The sequence below is a fragment of the Pristiophorus japonicus genome, chromosome 4 (assembly GCF_044704955.1).
Source record: "Pristiophorus japonicus isolate sPriJap1 chromosome 4, sPriJap1.hap1, whole genome shotgun sequence".
Taxonomy (NCBI): Eukaryota; Metazoa; Chordata; class Chondrichthyes; family Pristiophoridae; genus Pristiophorus; species Pristiophorus japonicus.
This window is the reverse complement of record NC_091980.1, coordinates 105,008,441-105,028,409: the sequence shown is the minus strand read 5'-3', so window position 1 is coordinate 105,028,409 and position 19,969 is coordinate 105,008,441. Positions and strand designations below refer to the sequence as shown.

At 44.6% G+C, this 19,969-nt stretch overlaps 1 protein-coding gene across 1 annotated transcript in view; it reads right to left on the bottom strand.

The window, feature by feature from the left end:
• Positions 1-19,969, bottom strand: part of cdhr2 (cadherin related family member 2) — a 187,953-nt gene that overhangs the window by 11,105 nt on the left and 156,879 nt on the right. Inside the window, exons 28-32 of the mRNA XM_070877658.1 lie at positions 18,331-18,391; positions 17,032-17,153; positions 11,418-11,531; positions 8,423-8,500; positions 7,215-7,287 (exon numbers count right to left, since the gene is read on the bottom strand). Coding sequence (XP_070733759.1) covers positions 7,215-7,287; positions 8,423-8,500; positions 11,418-11,531; positions 17,032-17,153; positions 18,331-18,391 — 448 coding nt within the window. The remainder of the gene's footprint in view (positions 1-7,214; positions 7,288-8,422; positions 8,501-11,417; positions 11,532-17,031; positions 17,154-18,330; positions 18,392-19,969) is intronic.

The window sequence follows — 19,969 nt, the reverse complement described above, 5'->3', positions numbered from 1 at the left end:
TTCACTGAATATATTCAAAAAGGAGTTAGATGAAGTCCTTACTACTAGGGGAATCAAGGGGTATGGTGAGAAAGCAGGAATGGGGTACTGAAGTTGCATGTTCAGCCATGAACTCATTGAATGGCGGTGCAGGCTAGAAGGGCCGAATGGCCTACTCCTGCACCTATTTTCTATGTTTCTATGTTTCTAAACCAATCGCAACCCTTACGCAGGAGCAGGTGTAGCGGCTCCAGCAATGTACTTAAGTTCGGTAGAAGGTTCTCGAAATAGTTCAATAGTCCCAGAAATGAACGCAACTCTTGATGTATTGCCAGGCCTGGGCGCGCAATGGATCGCCTCCCTTTTGGATTCCGTGGGCCGGATCCCGTCTGCGGCAACCCTCCTGCCCAAAAACACACACTTGGACTTCTTTAGTCGCAGGCCTACCCGGACCAGTCGGCGTAGCACCTCCTCCAGGTTGTGGAGGTGTTCCTCGGTGTCTCGACCCGTGATAAGGATGTCGTCCTGAAATACCGGGGATGGATTTGAGCAGGCTTTCCATGTTTCTCTGAAAGATAGCGGCTGCTGAACGAATGCCAAACAGACACCTGTAGTAGACAAACAGCCCCTTGTGCGTGGTGATGGTGGTCAGTAGCTTGGATTCTTCGGCCAGTTCCTGGGTCATGTAGGCCGAAGTAAGGTCCAACTTGGTGAACAGCTTGCCACCTGCCAGTGTGACAAAAAGATCCTCCGCTCCCGGAAGCGGGTGTTGGTCCTGAAGGGACACTCGGTTGATGGTGGCCTTGTAGTTGCCACATATCCTGACCGAGCCATCCGTTTTTAGAACAGGGATGATGGGGCTTGCCCAGTCGCTGAATTCAACAGGCGAAATTATGCCCTCTCTTAGCAACCTGTCCAACTCACTCTCAATTTTCTCCCGCATCACATACGGCACAGTTCTGGCTTTGTCATTCACTGGTGTAGCGTCCAGGGTGATGCGTATCCTTACTTTGGTGCCTTTGAAAGTCCCAACGCCAAGTTGAAATAATGACTCGAACTTTTGTAGGACCTGTGAGCATGAACTTCGCTCCACAGATGAAATGGCGTGCACATCCCCCCATTTCCAGTATATCTCGGCTAGCCAGCTCCTCCCCAAAAGCGCGGGACCATTTCCCGGGACAATCCAGAGTGGCAACCGGTTCTGAGATCCATTATGTGTGACCACCAACATTTCACTGCCTAGAACTGGGATGATCTCTTTGGTGTACACCCATAATCGCATGTTAATGCGTTCTAGTTTGGGTCTGCTAGCTCTGAGTGGCCACCGTTTCTTGAATTGTTGAACACTCAAGTGACTGGCTGGCTCCTGTGTCCAGCTCCATGCGTACCGGGATGCCATTTAACAGTACTCTCATCATTATAGGTGCCGTTTTTGTGTATGAGCTGTGGATGTTTGCCACCTGGACCCGCTGAACTTCAGCGTCTATTGCTGTGTCCCAGGCATACCCCTGCCTTGCAGACCCCTCTTGTGGTTCCTCCACTTCATAAACCAGCCTCGCTGCGGGCTTCCTGCACATCCTGGCTAAATGTCCACTCAAGTTACAATTTCTGCAGATGAATTGTTGAAACCGGTAGGTCTTCGCAGCATGTTTGCCCCCGCACCTCCAGCATGAGCTGAGATTGTTGTGAACAAAAGAGCTGTTACAGGCATTCCTCTCTGATTGTCTCTTTGATTACTCTTGAGCACTCTGTTTGTGGGTGTCAATGGTCCCATCCCGGGACGTATTGTCCCTTGTGATGGTATAAATGTCTGTTCAACCTGCCATTGTCTCTGTTGAGGACACACCCTAGAGTCTGTTACTGTCTGGTTGGGGTTGAATTGCCCTTGCCTGCCTTCGTGGTTCTGAGTTGCATTTACCATGTTAACTCCCTGCTCCATCGCCACATTGGGAGCAGAGTTGCGCGCATATATGATCTTGGTCCCCTCCTCCCCCGCCATGAAGGTTTGAGCCATCAACGCCGCTGATTCCAAGGTCAAGTCCTTGGTCTCAATTAGCTTCCTAAAAATCCCGGCATGACCAATGCCCGCAACGAAGAAATCCCGTAACGGAGCAGACGCGAGGGGCTATTTGGCCTACTCCTGTTCCTAATTCTTATCTCCCCCCCTGCAGGCCTCTGTGAACTTACAGAGGCTGGCCAAGCGCTGAAGGTCCACAACGAAGTCTGGTATGCTCTGCCCTTCCTGACATCGGTGCGTATAAAATCAGTGTCGGGACATGTGTATACTACGCGCTAGTTTGAGGTGCTTACCGATCAGTTTGCTGAACTCCTCGAAGGTCTTGTCTGCCGGCTTCTTAGGTGCGAGCAGGTCTTTCATCAGCGCGTACGTCTTTCGTCAACAGCTGGTCAGTAGATGCGCCTTTCGCTTGTTAGCCACTGCCACTCCCAGCCAGTCCTTCGTGACAAATGCTGGAGTCTCTCAACAAAATGGTCCAAGTCCTCACCAACACAGTACCGTTCCTCCGTGCTACCGTTGGCCATTCTCTTGAGTCGATGAATACCGTTTCTCGTCGCCAAATGTTGTGTCCTTACACACTACAGCAAATCAACACGAGGCACATACTGGAGACAAGGTCACTCTGTGACCTGTACCTTTATTCACAGGATCAAGGAGTGATGACCCTGCGTGGGACCTCCCTTTATATACCTGAATGACCAGGTGACGAGTGTCTCCCACAAGTTCACCCCCTGTGGTCAAAGTGTGCATTTCTCAGTTGTATACAGTGTACAGTGTTGTTACATAAAGGTTACAGTTATGTGAAGGTTACAATCATGACAGGGTACATGTCGACTATGCAGGCCCGTTCTTGGGTAAAATGTTCCTTGTGGTTGTAAGACACGTAATCCAAGTGGATTGAATGTGAGATAATGTTGGCTAGCATGTCCGCTGCCACTACTGAAAGCCTGCGGGTCATGTTTGCCACACATGGCTTACCCGATGTCCTGGTGAGCGACAACAGGCCATGTTTTACCAGTGCTGAGTTCAAAGAATTCATGACCCGTAACGGGATCAAACACATCACATCTGCCCCATTTAAACCAGCATCCAATGGTCAGACAGAGAGAGCAGTGCAAACCATCAAGCAAGGCTTGAAGAGGGTAACTGAAGGCTCACTGCAGACTCGCCTATCCAGAGTCCTGCTTAACTACCGCACGAGACCCCACTCGCTCACTGGAATCCCACTTCCTGAACTGCTCATGAAAAGAGCACTTAAGACAAGGCTCTCATTAGTTCACCCTGATCTACATGAACAGGTAGAGAGCAGGCGGCTTCAACAAAGTGCATACCACGATAGCGCAAATGTGTCACACGAGATTGAAATCAATGATCCTGTATTTGTATTGAATTATGGACAAGGTCCTAAGTGGCTTCCCGGCATTGTCGTGGCCAAAGCAGGGTGTTTTGGGTCAAACTTTCAAATGGACTAAATCACCGGAAACACTTGGACCAAATCAAACTCAGATTTATGGACTACCCTGAGCAACCCACCTTGGACCCTACCTTTTTTGATCCCCAAACATACACACCAGTAGCAACCAGCACCACGGTTGACCACGAAGCAGAACCCATCATCCACAGCAGCCCAGCAGGACCCAACACACCAGGCAGCCCAGCAAGGCCAGCTGCACAGCAGCCCAGCGAGGGCCCAACAAATGATTCAACAATACCAGCTTTCACACTGAGACAATCAACCAGGGCAAGAAGGGCCCCAGATCAACTCACATTGTAAAAGTTACATTATTGACTTTGGAGGGGAGGGTTGTTATATATGTAAACTTATATTTACTCTGTACAGCCACCAGAGGGCTCATCCTCTGGAGTCCCAAGGGATCCCATAATCCCTTGGGAGCACAGGTATTTAAGGAGGCCTCACAAGTTGGAGAGGCATTCTGGAGACCTGCAATAAAAGACTACGGTCACACTTTACTTTGAGCTCACAGTGTTCGGTCTGACTTTTTCTCCATACATAACAGATAGTATGCAGGTACAGCAAGTGATCAGGAAGGACAATGGTATCTTGGCCTTTATTGCAAAGGGGATGGAGTATAAAAGCAGGGAAGTCTTGCTACAGCTATATAAGGTATTGGTGAGGCCACACCTGGAATACTGCGTGCAATTTTGGTTTCCATATTTATGAAAGAATATACTTGCTTTGGAAATTGTTCAGAGTAGGTTCACTTGGTTGATTCTGGGGATGAGGGGGTTGACTTGAGGAAAGGTTGAGTAGGTTAGGCCTCTACTCATTAGAATTCAGAAGAATGAGAGGTGATCTTATCAAAATGTATAAGATTATGAGGGGGCTTGACAAGGTGGATGCAGAGAGGATGTTTCCACCGATGTGGGGGGACTAGAACTAGAGGGCATGATCTTAGAATAAGGGGCCGCCCATTTAAAACAGAAATGAGGAGAAATTTCTTCTCTCAGACGTTTGTAAATCTGTAGAATTCGTTGCCTCAGAGAGCTGTGGAAACTGGGACATTGAATAAATTTAAGACAGAAATAGACAGTTTCTTAAACAATAAGTGGATAAGGGGAGTGGGCGGGGAAGTGGAGCTGAGTCCATGATCAGATCAGCCATGATCTTATTAAATGGTGGAGCAGGTTCGAGGGGCCGTATGGCCTATTCCTGTTCCTATTCCTTATGTTCTTATGTATAGGTCACAAGGATGGATGTTGTGAGAAATAGAAATGTCATTGGTACAGTAGGGTTGGTGTTGAAGTACAGTGTGGGGCAAAACAGAGGGCACTTTACGTTGCATCTGACATGATCTGTACCTGGCCTTAGAATGTGTGATGCTGACATTGGGTGCCTGAAATGGAAAAGTGTTCCATTCCACAGCACAAACATTTCCAATATTGATGAACACAAACATTGATTAAAAATAATTCAATGCTAAAAGTATGAATATTTTTGGATTGGAATGTGAAAGTATATCTCCTCTCCAATGGACCACATACCCAGCTACATGTTGTCCCTGAACTGCTTTGAGAGTTCAGTTGAAATACTGCTGTGACTCCGGTGGGAGTCTGGCGGAACCTACCCGAAGGAGCCAGGGACTCCGTTATCCCGGGTCTCTGCCTATTCCGGCAAAGTACTGCATACAGTTTTGGTCTCCTTATTTAAGGAGAGGATATTCTCGCATTAGAGGCAGTTCAGAGAAGGTTCACCAGGTTGATTCCTATGATGAACAGGTTGACTTATGAAGAAAGGTTGAGGAGGTTGGGCCTATACTTATTGGAGTTTAGAAATATACATAGAAACATAGAAAATAGGTGCAGGAGTAGGCCATTCGGCCCTTCGAGCCTGCACCGCCATTCAATGAGTTCATGGCTGAACATGCAACTTCAGTACCCCATTCCTACTTTCTCGCCATATCCCTTGATCCCCCTAGTAGTAAGGACTACATCTAACTCCTTTTTGAATATATTTAGTGAATTGGCCTCAACAACTTTCTGTGGTAGAGAATTCCACAGGTTCACCACTCTCTGGGTGAAGAAGTTTCTCCTCATCTCGGTCCTAAATGGCTTACCCCTTATCCTTAGACTGTGACCCCTGGTTCTGGACTTCCCCAACATTGGGAACATTCTTCCTGTATCTACCTGTCTAAACCCGTCAGAATTTTAAACGTTTCTATGAGATCCCCTCTCATTCTTCTGAACTCCAGTGAATACAAGCCCAGTTTATCCAGTCTTTCTTGATATGTCAGTCCTGCCATCCCAGGAATCAGTCTGGTGAATCTTCCTCAATAACAAGAATGTCCTTCCTCAAGTTAGGAGACCAAAACTGTACACAATACTCCAGGTGTGGCCTCACCAAGGCCCTGTACAACTGTAGTAATACCTCCCTGCCCCTGTACTCAAATCCCCTCGCTATGAAGGCCAACATGCCATTTGCTTTCTTAACCACCTGCTATCCCTGCATGCCAACCTTCAATGACTGATGTACCATGACACCCAGGTCTCGTTGTACCTCCCCTTTTCCTAATCTGTCACCATTCAGATAATAGTCTGTCTCTGTTTTTAACACCAAAGTGGATAACCTCACATTTATCCACATTATACTTCATCTGCCATGCATTTGCCCACTCACCTAACCTATCCAAGTCACTCTGCAGCCTCATAGCATCCTCCTCGCAGCTCACACTGCCACCCAACTTAGTGTCATCCACAAATTTGGAGATACTACATTTAATCCCCTCGTCTAAATCATTAATGTACAATGTAAACAGCTGGGGCCCCAGCACAGAACCTTGTGGTACCCCACTAGTCACTGCCTGCCATTCTGAAAAGTACCCATTTACTCCTACTCTTTGCTTCCTGTCTGCCAACCAGTTTTCAATCCAAGTCAGCACACTACCCCCAATCCCATGTGCTTTAACTTTGCACATTAATCTCTTGTGTGGGACCTTGTCGAAAGAATGTGAGGTGATCTTATTGAAACATATAAGATACTGAGGGGGCTCGACAAGATAGATGCAGAGAGGATGTCTCCACTCGTGGAGGAATCTAGAACTAGAGGGCATAGTTTAAGAATAAGGGGTCACCCATTTATAACCGAGATGAGGAGCAATTTCTTCTCTAAGCGGGTCATAAATCTTTGGAATTCTCTGCTCCAGAAAGCTGTGGAGGCTGGATCATTGAATATATTTAAAGTGGAGATGGACAGATTTCTGATCAATAAGGGAGTCAAGGGTTATGGGGAGTGGGCAGGGAAATGGAGCTGAGCCCATGATTTTATTGAATGGCGGAGCAGGCTCGAGGCGCCAAATGGCCGACTCCTCCTTCTATTTCTTATGTTTCTTATGTATCCACCGGCTCACCGAAATAAGGTATAAAAACGGGCAACCAAGAGAGAAAAACAGGTGGACTGAGGAGAGTTTCCTCAAGGTGGATCTCATGCAGGCTTTAGCCTAACACCTCCACCAGCTCAGGATCTGTTCAGAGACCACTGTTCTGCCTCAATATCCGTCTGTTCTGTTCTGGGGCCATAGATCATTCTCATCTGCCATGGGTTGTATGTCTACTCTGTCTATCTTAGTCCCGTGTTTCATCTGATTATGCTTATAACTGCCACTCTTTAATAAAACGTCTTACAACTCCTAAGACCCTTTGGGTAATCTGTGTGTGATCTTTGATCCAAATCTTACAGGTAGCCAACATGGTTTTAACTTACCTCTAATGCATTTGGTTTCCATACAGGTTTTTCTTTCATTGCATCTACCACATTCTCATCCAAAGAATTAATACTGCAAGAAATATGAGATCCAATGTTACTAAATGCACAAAACTTTCGGCTTCTCTCAGGATCTCACAAAGTTGTTTCTAAGTGTGAATCGATTAGAATTAACCCATGTTTTCCTCAATTTGTACAGTTCAAATCAAATTCACAATTTAGACTACTCTAGTTTGTTCCAGGTAAATTTAATGGCAGGTGTAACAATATTAATGACCAATACAGTCAATAAAACAGACTATCATGTTAAGAAATAAAATCTAGATTCAGAATTCAGAGATTCTTAACTAGAATTCTTATTGCATCAGAATGCAGATTTTCTTCATATGTTGTGCTTGTTGTACCTTAAGCTACAGAATGTGTTCAGTGAAAATGGTTTGTAATATAGCATTATACATCCTAAGAGATTAAAGAAACCTCCATTCTATCTCAAGCACTGTATAATAATGCATTACACATAGAAAATGAAAGATTGGTTTATTCCTCTGGAAATCATTTATACATTTTGGGTTGATTTTAAAGATATTTTGAGGACTGATCTCATTACCATATAGTCAGCAAGCTTTGGGAGGCAAAGTGCTCCCCCATGGCAGCCTGCCAGCTCCAAGCTGATCAAAATTGGGCAGCTCAGAGGCTGACCCAGCCAGTATCAAGGTAGATCCGGAGGAGGGCAGAGGTAGTTCGTGGTGCAGCTGCGGCCTACATTAGTCTTGCGGAGCCCAGAGAAACGTTCTTACTCCTCTTGGTCCCACAAAATAATTGAAAACTTCTCTTTTGGCACCCTTCAGCTGGACCATCCAGTTGTGTTCTAAAATGGTATTTAATGTCACATGTATATCAGAAGATGACAATTTGCATGGTAAAAGTGCCTACCACCTGATACTAGCTGCCTAGCTCTAGCCGTCCAGTGATAGGTCCTTTCAAAGATGATGTTAGCCAGATTGGAAGCAGGAACAGGGCGTTAAGCTTCTCCCCCTCTTTTTCAGAGCACTAATGCCCAGCGGCCTCAGTGAAAATCTCTCCCTCAGTATCAATATTAACTCAGATTTCAATAGAATTATTTTGATTTTAATATAGCTCTTCTCTCCTCCTCTCCAGATACAAAGTAGGTTCCGTAAAATTGCAAAAGCTGTGTTTTCCAATTTTACCTTGCTTGGTCTGAATTAGTGTCTTCAAAACCAAGGTCTGTAGTAATATCAATAACAGCATTCCAAACTGGGTTTGTTCTAGAAAAACAGGAATAAAAAACCATGCACAGAATTAAAATACAACATTGTGTTCCTTCAGAATTTTATTTTACCATTAATAATCAACAGACCCTTTTTGATTTTACTGTTAGTTTCTTAAATCATTTCTATTGGAATAGTTGTCCACGGTGCTTTTACTAAAAACATTCCAGTTGACCTTTTTGTTTGAAGATTTTGGGCACTGCACCTCAGGAAGGATATACAGGCGTGACATCCGAAATCCAGAAACCTTGGGACCGAGGCCATTCCGAATATTTCCGGATTTCAGAATGTCTGTGTCAGGGCTGAGGAAGGTAGGTAGGGGAAGTCAGTCAGGCCGCCAGTCGGGCCGTCGGAGGTTGGGGATAGGGGTCGGTCAGGTCACCGGGATTCGGACAGGCCAAGGCCGGGGGAGATCAGTCAGGTCAAAGGAGATTGGGGCAGGCCAGGCGGCCGGAATTTGGGCCGAGGTCGGGGGGCCAGAGGTCAGGCCACTGGAGGTCAGGCCGCCGAGGCAGGGGAGTCCGGATTTCGGAACATTTTTCGGTTTGCGGATGACCCCACCACAGATGGGCCTGGTGTCCGGATTCTGGAACATTCCAGATCTCCGGATTTTGGACATCGCACCTATACTGGCCTTGAAGTGAGTACTCAAGTCCCTGGAGTGGGATTTGAACCCACAACCTTCTGACTCAGATTGTGCTACCCATTGAGCCACAGCTGACACTATGTGGAGCAAAGGCTGGAAAATGGAGTTGAGGTGCCGATCAGTCATTATCTAATTAATGGCAGTGTAGGTCCTAGGGGCTGAATGACCTACTCATGTTCCTGTTGTTCCTAGGTTCCTATGTTAAGGGATATTTGCAAAAATTTAATGGTAAGTACAAAGCAGTGCTCTCAACTATAGACTCACAATTACGTTTTCAATAAAATTAGTAACATGATGAAATTCTAACCACTAGTCTGCAAATACATCACTGTTCATGCATTCTAGCATTGTGGATACTGCACCATTCATTTCAGCACCAAATACCAGTGTCCACTTTAAAATTATTGTCCTGGTGTAACAAATTAGCTTTTGAACTTATATCACAAAAAGTGGTCAAGCATCCTACATTTACACACTATTGAATTATAGGGCTGAATTTTAATGAGGAAAGCAGGTTGGGGGTGGGGAGGAGGGTTCTGAGGCGGTCCGGAAACCCGGGAGAATGGGTTTCCCACAAGCCCTGCCAACTTTAACAGCAGGGCCTGATTTGAATGGGAGCCTCTGTTTCCTACTCACAGCCAGCCAGATTGAGAGGTTGGCTGGGTCCGGGTGGGTATGCCTGCAGCACTAGGCCACAAAGAGGAGGGAGGGAGGGATCGCATGGGGGTCATGCCAAGAATGGATCGAGGGATCGGGGGACCAGGAGAAATTCTGAGGGGCTCCGAAGTGGATTGCTGGCCAGGAGAAAATTGGGAGAGCATTCCAAGAGAGTCACGGGTCGTGGAAAGATCGAGGGTGGTCCGAAGTTAGTCGTGGTCCACGGGAAGATTGTGGATGGGTAGGGGCCGTAGTGGATTGGGGCGGGGAGAAGATCAGGGGATCCGCAGTGAATCGGGGAACAAGTGATCTGGGGGTTCCAAATAGGCCAGGGGCCAGAGGAGGATAAAAGGGTCTGGAGGATTGGGGGCTGGTGGAGCAGCATGGAAGGGCCAGAGATGGGGGGGGATTGGAGGCCTGGTGGGGGATTGGAGGCCTAGGCGGGGAGGAGGCCTATATGGGGATTGGAGGCCTGGAAGGGAGGCCTCATGAGGGAATTTGAGGCCTGTGTGGGGGAAGCCTCATTGGGGGATCAGGGGCCTGGGGAGAGAGGCCTCATAGGGAGTACTGAGGGGGTCTCCAATCATGGGGGTGCATTAGTCAAGGACCCTGGATCCAGGAGGTAGGTGTAAAGGCACTTACCTCCTTGATCCAGCACTTCTCACATAACATGCTGACGAGTTTTACAAGGTGTGCAAAACCCAACCAGCTATATTTAAACACAAAATGGAGGTTAAATAAGAGGCTGCCAGCCTCATTTTAATATTTCAATAGACCATCTGCCTCCTGGCAGCGGGTTGGCTGCCGCCCCAGTCCCGCCTCCATTAAAACAGGAAGTGGGCAGGTTGGAGGTGGGTTCATGTCGGGACTTCGATTTTCAACACTTTAACTACCCCCATGCCCTCAACCCACCCGTTTCTTTAGGATAAAATTCCCCCCATAAAGTGTGAATGTTTATGGTGAATTTGGACAATTGAAGCAAAATGATGATTAGTATTCTCTGTGAAGAATCCATTGAGCTAGATTTTCCGATTAGGTTGCCAATCAAACATTCATGGGGCAATGTATGATTAGCATCCATCTAACCATTAGTAAGCTGACTTCACCTGATTTTGCTAAGTTAGCTTAATTTTTAAAGTATGAGTGAGTTCCCAGCCCATATTGAGTCTGGCCTAAAAGGCTGTTTACAAAAAAAGATTGGTGCATTTAAAGGGATATGGCCACAGAAAGGTAAGTGGATGTATATGGGGATAATGATTGGACAAGGGCATTGGACATGGCTGCAATGCCCCCCATAATTCAATTGCCTGCCAACAGTCACCTGAGATACATAAATATTAAGTGAGGTATCCAAGAACAACCAGTACCCATAATACCCATACCCCACCCCATCAGTGCCTGAAGGGAGGAGGAATGGAGAAAATTAGCAAAAAACAACACAAACAATTGCTGCCACAAAGTTTTGTACACTCCACTGTTAAATCATATAATTAAACATTCAAAATGTATAAACTCTTTAAAAAGTGGTGGATTTTTAGAACTATATATAAATGTAACTGTTCCCTCTTTCTCTTGTTAAAGCTATTTTTAATGGAGTTTTTCTTCACTCACCCTTCCAAATTGTATTTATTTGTACCAGGAACCACAGGTCCACTCTGCACTGCATCAACTGTCATTGTTTTAGCTGCGTTCATCGCAGTTATTGATTTTATTTTTCTTCTGTAACTGTAGAATGAATATTCAGACAACATAGTTTACATGTGCACAGCAGGTATTAGATCATGTGCATATCACATACAACTGATATATGTTCCAACAATTTCTTCCAGTGTTACAACTTCTGCCATACGCGAGAGCACTTAACATGACTAGGAGCAATACAATACGAGATCTTAAACAGTGCTAACAGTTCTATAATCACGATCAGTTTTGGTCACTTCGGCACAAGGGAAATATTTGAGCCCTGAAGGTGATGCAAACAAGAGTCAGAGGCTTGTTTTGAATTATCAGAGTACACTGGAAAAATTGGTGCACGTCAATCTTGATATAAAATGACTGAGCGGGAACCTTGTTGATGATATTAAATGGAAGAGAAAAAGTAAGTTCACAACACTATTTCAAGATTTTACAACAACAATTTGTATTTATATGGGGTCTTTAATGTAGTGAAACATCCCAAGGCGCTTCAAAAAGAGTATTATGAGATTTTTAAAAATTGACACCGAGCCGCATAAGTAGAAATTAGCGCAGATGATCAAAAGCTTGGTCAAAGACGTATGTTTTAAGGAGCATCTTGAAGGAGGAAATAGAGGTAGAGAGGTTTAGGCAGGGAATTCCAGAGCTTGAGACCAAGGCAACAGAAGGTTCGATGGTTGAGCGATTATAATCAGAGATGCTCAAGAGGGCAGATTTAGAGGAGTGCAGACATCTCGGGCATTGTGGGGCTGGAGAAGATTACAGAGATAGGGAGGGGCGGATCAAATGGAGGGATTTGAATGTAAGGATGAGAATTTTGAAATTGGGGTGTTGCTTAACCTGGAAGCCAATGTAGGTCAACGAGCACAGGGATAATTAGTGAGCGCGATTTGGTGCAAGTTACGACACAGGCAGCCAAGTTTTGGATCACCTCTAGTTTGCGTAGGGTAGAATGTGGGAGACCAGCAAGGAATGCATTGGAATAGTCAAGTCTAGAGGTAACAAAGGCATGGATGAGGACTTCAGCAGTGGATGAGCTGAGGCAAGGGCAGAGACAGGCGATGTTGCAGAGGTGGAAATAGGCGGTCTTAGTTATGCTGCGGATATGTGGTTGAAAGCTCATTTCAGGGTCAAATATGACACCAAGGTTGCGAACAGTCTGGTTCATCCTCAGACAGAAGTTGGGGAGAGGGATGGAGTCAGTGGCTAGGGAACGGAGTTTATGGCGGGAACCAAAACAATGGCTTTGGTCTTCCCAATATTCAATTGGAGAAAGTTTCTCCTCATCCAGAACTGGATGTCGGACAAGCAGTCTGACAATTTAGAGACCATGGAGGGGTCGAGAGAAGTGGTAGTAAGGTAGAGCTGGGTGTCATCAGCGTACATATGGAAACTGACGCTATGTTTTTGAATGATGTCGCCAAGGGGCAACATGTAGGTGAGAAATAGGAGGGGGCCAAGGATAGGTCAGAGGTAACAATGCGGGGCTGGAAAGAAGAGCCGTTGTCGGTGATTCTCTGGTCAACGGTTAAACAAGGTTGACTAGACAATCCAACGTGAGGGGGATAACAGCAACACCGAAGAAAAATGGACTGCCTCCAAAACCATCCTTATGCAAAAAGAAGTCATGCATGTCCCTCAAATTAAAAGGTCACACGGTAAAACAAAACCAAACTGGTTAACGGATCATAGCCAGCACAGGCACAATGCGCCGAATGGCCTCCTTCTGTGCTGTATGATTCTACGGATCTATGTTCGAAGACTAATTAGACAAGCAGGAACACCAAGATAGGTATCAGACTAATCTGAAGGCAATGGAAGCTGATATCAGAGTAGCCAAGAGTACACTGGAGAAGAGGTGGTAGCAACAGCAAGGTCCTTTTCAGGAATCAGATGATCATTAAGGACTGTACAGCACCATTGAAAGTTTCCAAGGGAAGATTTGGGTTGACTCCTAAGATATGGGTAGGGTTTTCAATGGCTATTTTGAGTCAGTCTTCACTAAAGAAGACGATCCTGAGTTATAATATTACAACGAATGATGGTTGCTGAAGTTGAAAGTATCAAAGTAGATGCAAATATAGTCCTGGATAGAATAAAGGACCTCAAAGCAGATCAGGCTGCCGGCCCTGTTGATGTTATTTGGAGAGTGCGCAAAAAAATGCATCTGTGCTCTGTGAGCCACTTGCTCTGGAATTGTTCCCATTGGTTGGCAAGATGCCCATGTAGTGCCGATATTAGAACTATGTCAGAACCAGGAAATTACAGGCCTACGTGTTTGACTTTAGTTATAAACAAGTTACTAGAAAGCATCATTTAGAGATACACTGTATCACCTTGACAAAGAAGGGGTTATTAGAGTTCCACATAGAATGTTACTAAATAAGTTTGAGTCCTATAGTTATTAAAAGCAGTGGTTCTGTATGGGAACCTGCAGGGAGTGATTCAATGTAGTTGTTTATCACCATTTTTATCAATAATCTGGATGAATGTGAACTGGCTTTAAATTTGTGTGTGACAAAGATATGTTCTGGTGTACGGGCTTTAGATGACAAAAATAGATTGCAGACAGATCTAGATGCAATGGGCCCATATATAGCAAATGCCTTTTAATATAGATAAAAGTATTGTTATGCACTTGAGTCAGGTATTGCCTTGCAACCTCCAGACAAATACCTCAGTCAATTCACAAATTAATTGGATAGCAAAGTGGGGGGAGTCTATAAGTTCTTTTCTCTCTGGGTGGATGAGCTACAAAGGATCAAATAGGCTTCTGATCTCATAATCGGGTAATCTAGGCTTATACACAATGAATGGTCATTTGGGAGAGATACTGAGGTCAATGAATGTCCTCGACACAATACCCCAGCAGAAATTAATATCCCAGGAGATATAGGGGTCGAAATTGCACCGGGCTGGATTTGGGGCGGTTATTTTGCAAAAAGTGATTTTTGTTTTGTGCCGGTGCGGGAAGCGGCAGCCCGTCGCAGATTTGGGCTCTTTGAAAAAAAATGTTGCCTGTGGTAATGGAGCATTCCCCTGGCATTTGTGCGGTGCGATGCTCAGCGCCATGCTCAGCACATCAGCGCCGCACTGATGATGTCACACTGATGCCTCACAATGTTCCTTCCCTTCATTTAAAGGGAAGGGCACTGTGAACTCTGCAGCTTCTTTAGACTGATTCCTGGGATGGCAGGACTGACATATGAGAAGAGACTGGATCGACTGGGCCTGTATTAACTGGAGTTTAGAAGGATGAGAGGGGATCTCATAGAAACATAAAATTCTGACGGCACTGGACAGGTTAGATGCAGGAAGAATGTTCCCGATTTTGGGGAAGTCCAGGACCAGGGGACATAGTCTTAGGATAAGGGGTAAGCCATTTAGGACTGAGATGAGGAGGAACTTCTTCACTCAGAGAGTTGTTAACCGATGGAATTTCTGACCGCAGAAAGTTGTTGATGCCAGTTCATTGGCTATATTCAAGAGGGAGTTAGATATGGCCCTTGCGGCTAAAGGGATCAAGGGGTATGGAGAGAAAGCAGGAACGGGGTACTGAAGAAATGATCAGCCATGATCTTATTGAATGGTGGTGCAGGCTCGAAGGGCTGGATGGCCTACTCCTGCATCTATTTTCTATGTTTCTATGTTTCTTTAGTGGTGCCCATTGGGCCACCAGGGAGGGTGTCGGCCGGGCCAGGGGCGCAGGTTGACTGAAAAGTTGGCCAACAGAAAATAGATGGCAGCCGCTGCGCTACCATCACCCCTTTAAAGGCGACCGGGGCGCCACGGCCACTACTGCTTCTCGCACCGAGAACCTGTCGGTGGCATCGCCCCACACCGAACTCGTGTCCTGGGGGACAATTTCCCCCGAGGGATGCAAAGGGGTCGGCGCAGGGTGTTAAGGGGTCAGCACACACACCGATGATGTCATTGCCTTGTGTGCGCCGCGCCAGTGCACTAATCGTGACGCAAACCATTTTTGCCAGCGGAGCCACAGGGGCAATTCCTCGTGGGTCGATGTGGCCGGGGCACCTGCGCACTAGCTCATTAGCACTCCAATAGCGTTAACTGGCCCTGCGCAAAGGGCCAATTTTGGCCCCATAAAATGGAGACAGTTTGTTATTTTAAACATTTTCATATCTATTTGATAAAATTCATTTATTTATTTTCTTCACTGCAATGGCCAAACGTCTTTCAAAAAATGTATTTGAAATGAAATGATTCTAAAAAGATTTTCTAAAGACACAATAGTTATTGGAAATTATCCTGCTGGCAATATGTGGGGAATTCAGAGTACAGGACTCCAAGGGAATGTGGAACAAGTCTTGCAATCTGAATTGAGTTTCCTTTCTATCAAATACTCAGATAAATATACTCTTTCCAGTCAGAATACCTTCAGATCAGCCAACCATAGTTCTAACTATTGTCGACAGATTGGTCTGTCTTTTTGGGTGATAATATATGAATAATGATTAATCACTGTCAATGACACCTTCAGCACAGCACCTGTGTCAGCCTGTACGAGATCAGAAGGCTGCAGTCTGGAAGCATATTTTCACAGTCGAGAGTCAGGAAGTTATCACTGACAATTTCCTCTATGATAATTTTTAAAGTAGGGCACTGACATTGTGCAGTGTAAGTAATGTTGGATGACACTGTGATATTATATTCAATTATGTATATAACAGAACACTGTACACTATTGAATCCTGGGAAAAAAAGACTTTCCAAGAATAGAAATATTAGGGGCAATTATAACTATGCCTATTGTGCGGGCAAGCAGTTAAAATCGCTCGTAGGACTCACCTGCTGATGTCCCACACAGATTCTGCTGGTTCTGATTTTAACTTGCTCTTCTAAGCAGGAAAAAGGGGATCTATATATGCAGATTGGGCTCCGATAACGGAATCGAGGCTCGAATGCTATTTTAACCAAAGGCCTAAGCAGGGAAGCCATTGTGGCTTTCCTGCCAGGCCAACCTAATGGGAAGCATGGGGATCAATATTCACTTCTATCGCTTGGCATTAACGGAGCAGTAACTGCTTCATAATTGTAGTCCCACCACCCATTAACACCGATGAAGAAACCTGCCAATGGTGATCACCGAATGTCCAGCTTTTCAATGTTGGATCAACAGTTGGATGCCCAAAGCACCCCTCTGTCTCAGATGGTAGACCCCTTTTAAGATGCAAATCTGGATTTAGGACCCTGATTGCCTTTTTAGCTGGGCGGTGTGTACACCGAGCACACTCCGATGGAGCCAAAGAGGAAGATGGAGCCAAGGTAAGTTTGGAATTATTTTTGTGGGGCCCAGAGGAGCAGAAGCAGCTTGAAGGCTGATTGTAGAACCCCTACCATTGTAGCTGACATTAGCAAGTCAGCAAGAACCAGAGATCCAACCGGAGACCTTCCAGTCTGTATAGTTCAGCTACTCACTGAGCCATTGATGAGGGCTTAAATTAAGACTCGTATATGGAATGCAAATATGGGATTTCACTTATGTTCTGTGTGATGCTGGTGTAAATACCTTTTGCGACTGCAAACCAGAACCGTTATCATGATGGCTAATAAAATAATGAAAGCTGCTACTAAACCACCTATAGTAGCAAGGAGTGGTCTTGTAGGATCAATAGGTTCAGTTGTCTCTTTCTGAAACATACAACATTCAGTAATCAGATACATCATGTAAACAAGAGAATTAACTTTAGCAAATGAACTTAAAAAAATCATGTGACAAAAGCAAATGGAATGGGAGGCAATGGTCGACGACCACAAGAGGAACCCTAACAATGATTTCAATGGACCAACCAATTCTCCCACATTTGATCCAAGATGACAATTTCCTGCCCTCTCACCTGGGATTGTGATCTGAGTACATGCATTGTGCTGGTAATTCACAACATTTCTCTCACTACAGAACTGAACAAAGCAAGGGATTGCTATGGAGGCAGACCATCCCAACATTCATAGAGGTAATGAAAACCATCCAGTCGCACAACAAGGCCAATTATTGTTGTTATGAGCTAGAGTGGCGACGCATCTGGTTTTGAACAGGATCATGTGGTTCAGTGGTGATCACCGAATGTCCAGCTTTTCAATGTTGGATTAGAAAAAGGACTGTAAGTATATGAAATGGGCTGATTGGACATACATAAAATGTGTCTATTTTTGCACATGATATTTTTTTGTTGCAAATGCACAGTCTTTTTCAAATGTCCAATCAGTTTTGCATGGGCAAATACATACAAGTCGTCACCCTACTATGCATGTTGGGTTGTGCTCCCTCAGCATCTGCGTTAAGCTTTCTCTCACTCTCCAGTGAGAGAAAACAAGAGAAAACTATGAACTCAAGATAGGCTGTGAGGACAAACAGAAAAAGAGGAAGACAGAAACAAAAAGCAAAATAGAAAGACAGGGAAAACAGTATATATTAGAGAAGAAAAGAGTCTAATTACATTGTTTGGTCATCCATTGTAACCAATGAGGCTCATTTTCATTTCATGTCGGGTAGAAAGCTGGCGGTAGCAGATCAGACACAATGCAACCTGCCCAATTTTCCTTTCCAGTGACGTCAACAGAAAGGAAAATTGTTGGAATGTGTAACAGACAGCCAATCCGTTCCTGCCAGCGTTATGCCCCACCAAAAGTGAAAATAAACCCAAATGTGGCTGCCATAGGTTGCCATTTTTTACCCATATTAATGATCTTCATGCAACTGAATACCTCAGATACATGAAATGTCACACTTACAATATGTCCAATTCTGATTTTAGATTTTTTTAAACCTTCCGCGTCATTTATTGTCCAAAGTTATTTCAGTACTTACAATATTCAAAAGACCAAGGTCCAGCAGTTTATTTACAGCATCAATGTCAACCAGTAGAATGCTGTATAGGAGCAAATCACAGGAAGAGTGATCAAAATGTGGCTATCAACTAGATGATACAAAATGGTAATCTGAAACATGTCTACTGCAGCGAAAGGCCATTCTAGCAATACTGACATTGAATGAAGTCTGCCTTACTGACAACAGGGAGATTTGTTAGTTATGCATAGAGAAATAAAGACAATTATATTTGTAATGCATTAATCCTCATTCAAAGTTCCCTGTTTTCTGCCTGAACCAATTTTAATTGAACAAGTTAATAACTTTGTCACCATGTCAAATAGAAATAAAAAAATGAACAAAAGAAAATTGATTACTTTAATGTGAACATGTTAACATGGATTAGAAATATCACACAGCAGAATGTCAATCCCACAGATTATGTTAAACCAATATCTGTCTGTTCTGGTGGATGTAAAAAGATCCCATGGCTCAATACAAAGAAGAACAAGGAGTTCTGTCAATGTCCTGGCCAACATTCCTTTCTAAAATGGCACGATTGAAAACAAATTAACTGGTCATTTATTCATTTGCTGTTTATACTGTTTGCAAAGCTACTGCATTGATCCATATAACAGTGACTGCACTGGATGTGAAGTGCTGTGAGACATACTTATGTGAGAAGGCACTATATAAACACTATATAAGAGGGTGGAGTCTCCATTTTGTTGCGCTAGTTTTTCATTGCAATTCACCCGAAATCGCCTTAACCCACACAAAAGATCGCGGACTTTTAAATTCAAATAAAGTTCAGCGCAAATTGAGTTTCCACAATCTTTTGCACCAGTTTAAAAAACAAATATCATGTTAGAAGCCGGCCCCACTGTAGAATTTACCAATATCTCGCAAAGATTCCAGGTACCTTTCCCCATACAGAGGAGAAGAATCCCTTTCTGGGCTTTTAAAATGAGTTTAAAGGGGCAGACGAAGCCTGCGGGGGATAAAAGGGGATGCATTCATGGAGACCCCCCCCCCCCCCAGTGTTTGGACTCATAGGAAAGGGAATTCAAAATGGACCTAAATTACAGAAGCTTGAGATCCCCTAAACATCTATGGGAAGGAGCATATCAATTTTAAGATTCTACAACATTTTGGCTGCGAAAAAGAGTTACCAAATACAGGAGGTGAGGCCAACCTCAAACAAATTCATGTATTAAGGATCCCAGACTGTCTGGGGGAACTATTCACCCCCTAAGAGATAATCGAATTACCCAATCAAACACAATGGAAATCATGGTCAGAAAAACTGGACAATCCTAAAACAATGCAAAACCAGTGATAGCACATTCTCACACCCTAATCGAGTTACTGCTGACAAAGGAGACATTTGAAAATCAATGGACAGACAGTTTAAACAGAGCCCAAGAGATTTGATGGGAGATAACAGAGCTTTTTTTGGGGGATATATCTATACCCCAGTTTTACAAGGAAAAGCAAGCAGAACACAGAAACTAGCAGAAGACAGGAGAGAAGCAGAGCACAGACTGGAACACAGACAGACACAAGCAGCCGGAGTGAAGAAATGGAGTCGTGAAGGAACCTACAAGAAATCGTCAAGGACCGACTGAGCACGAGGCCC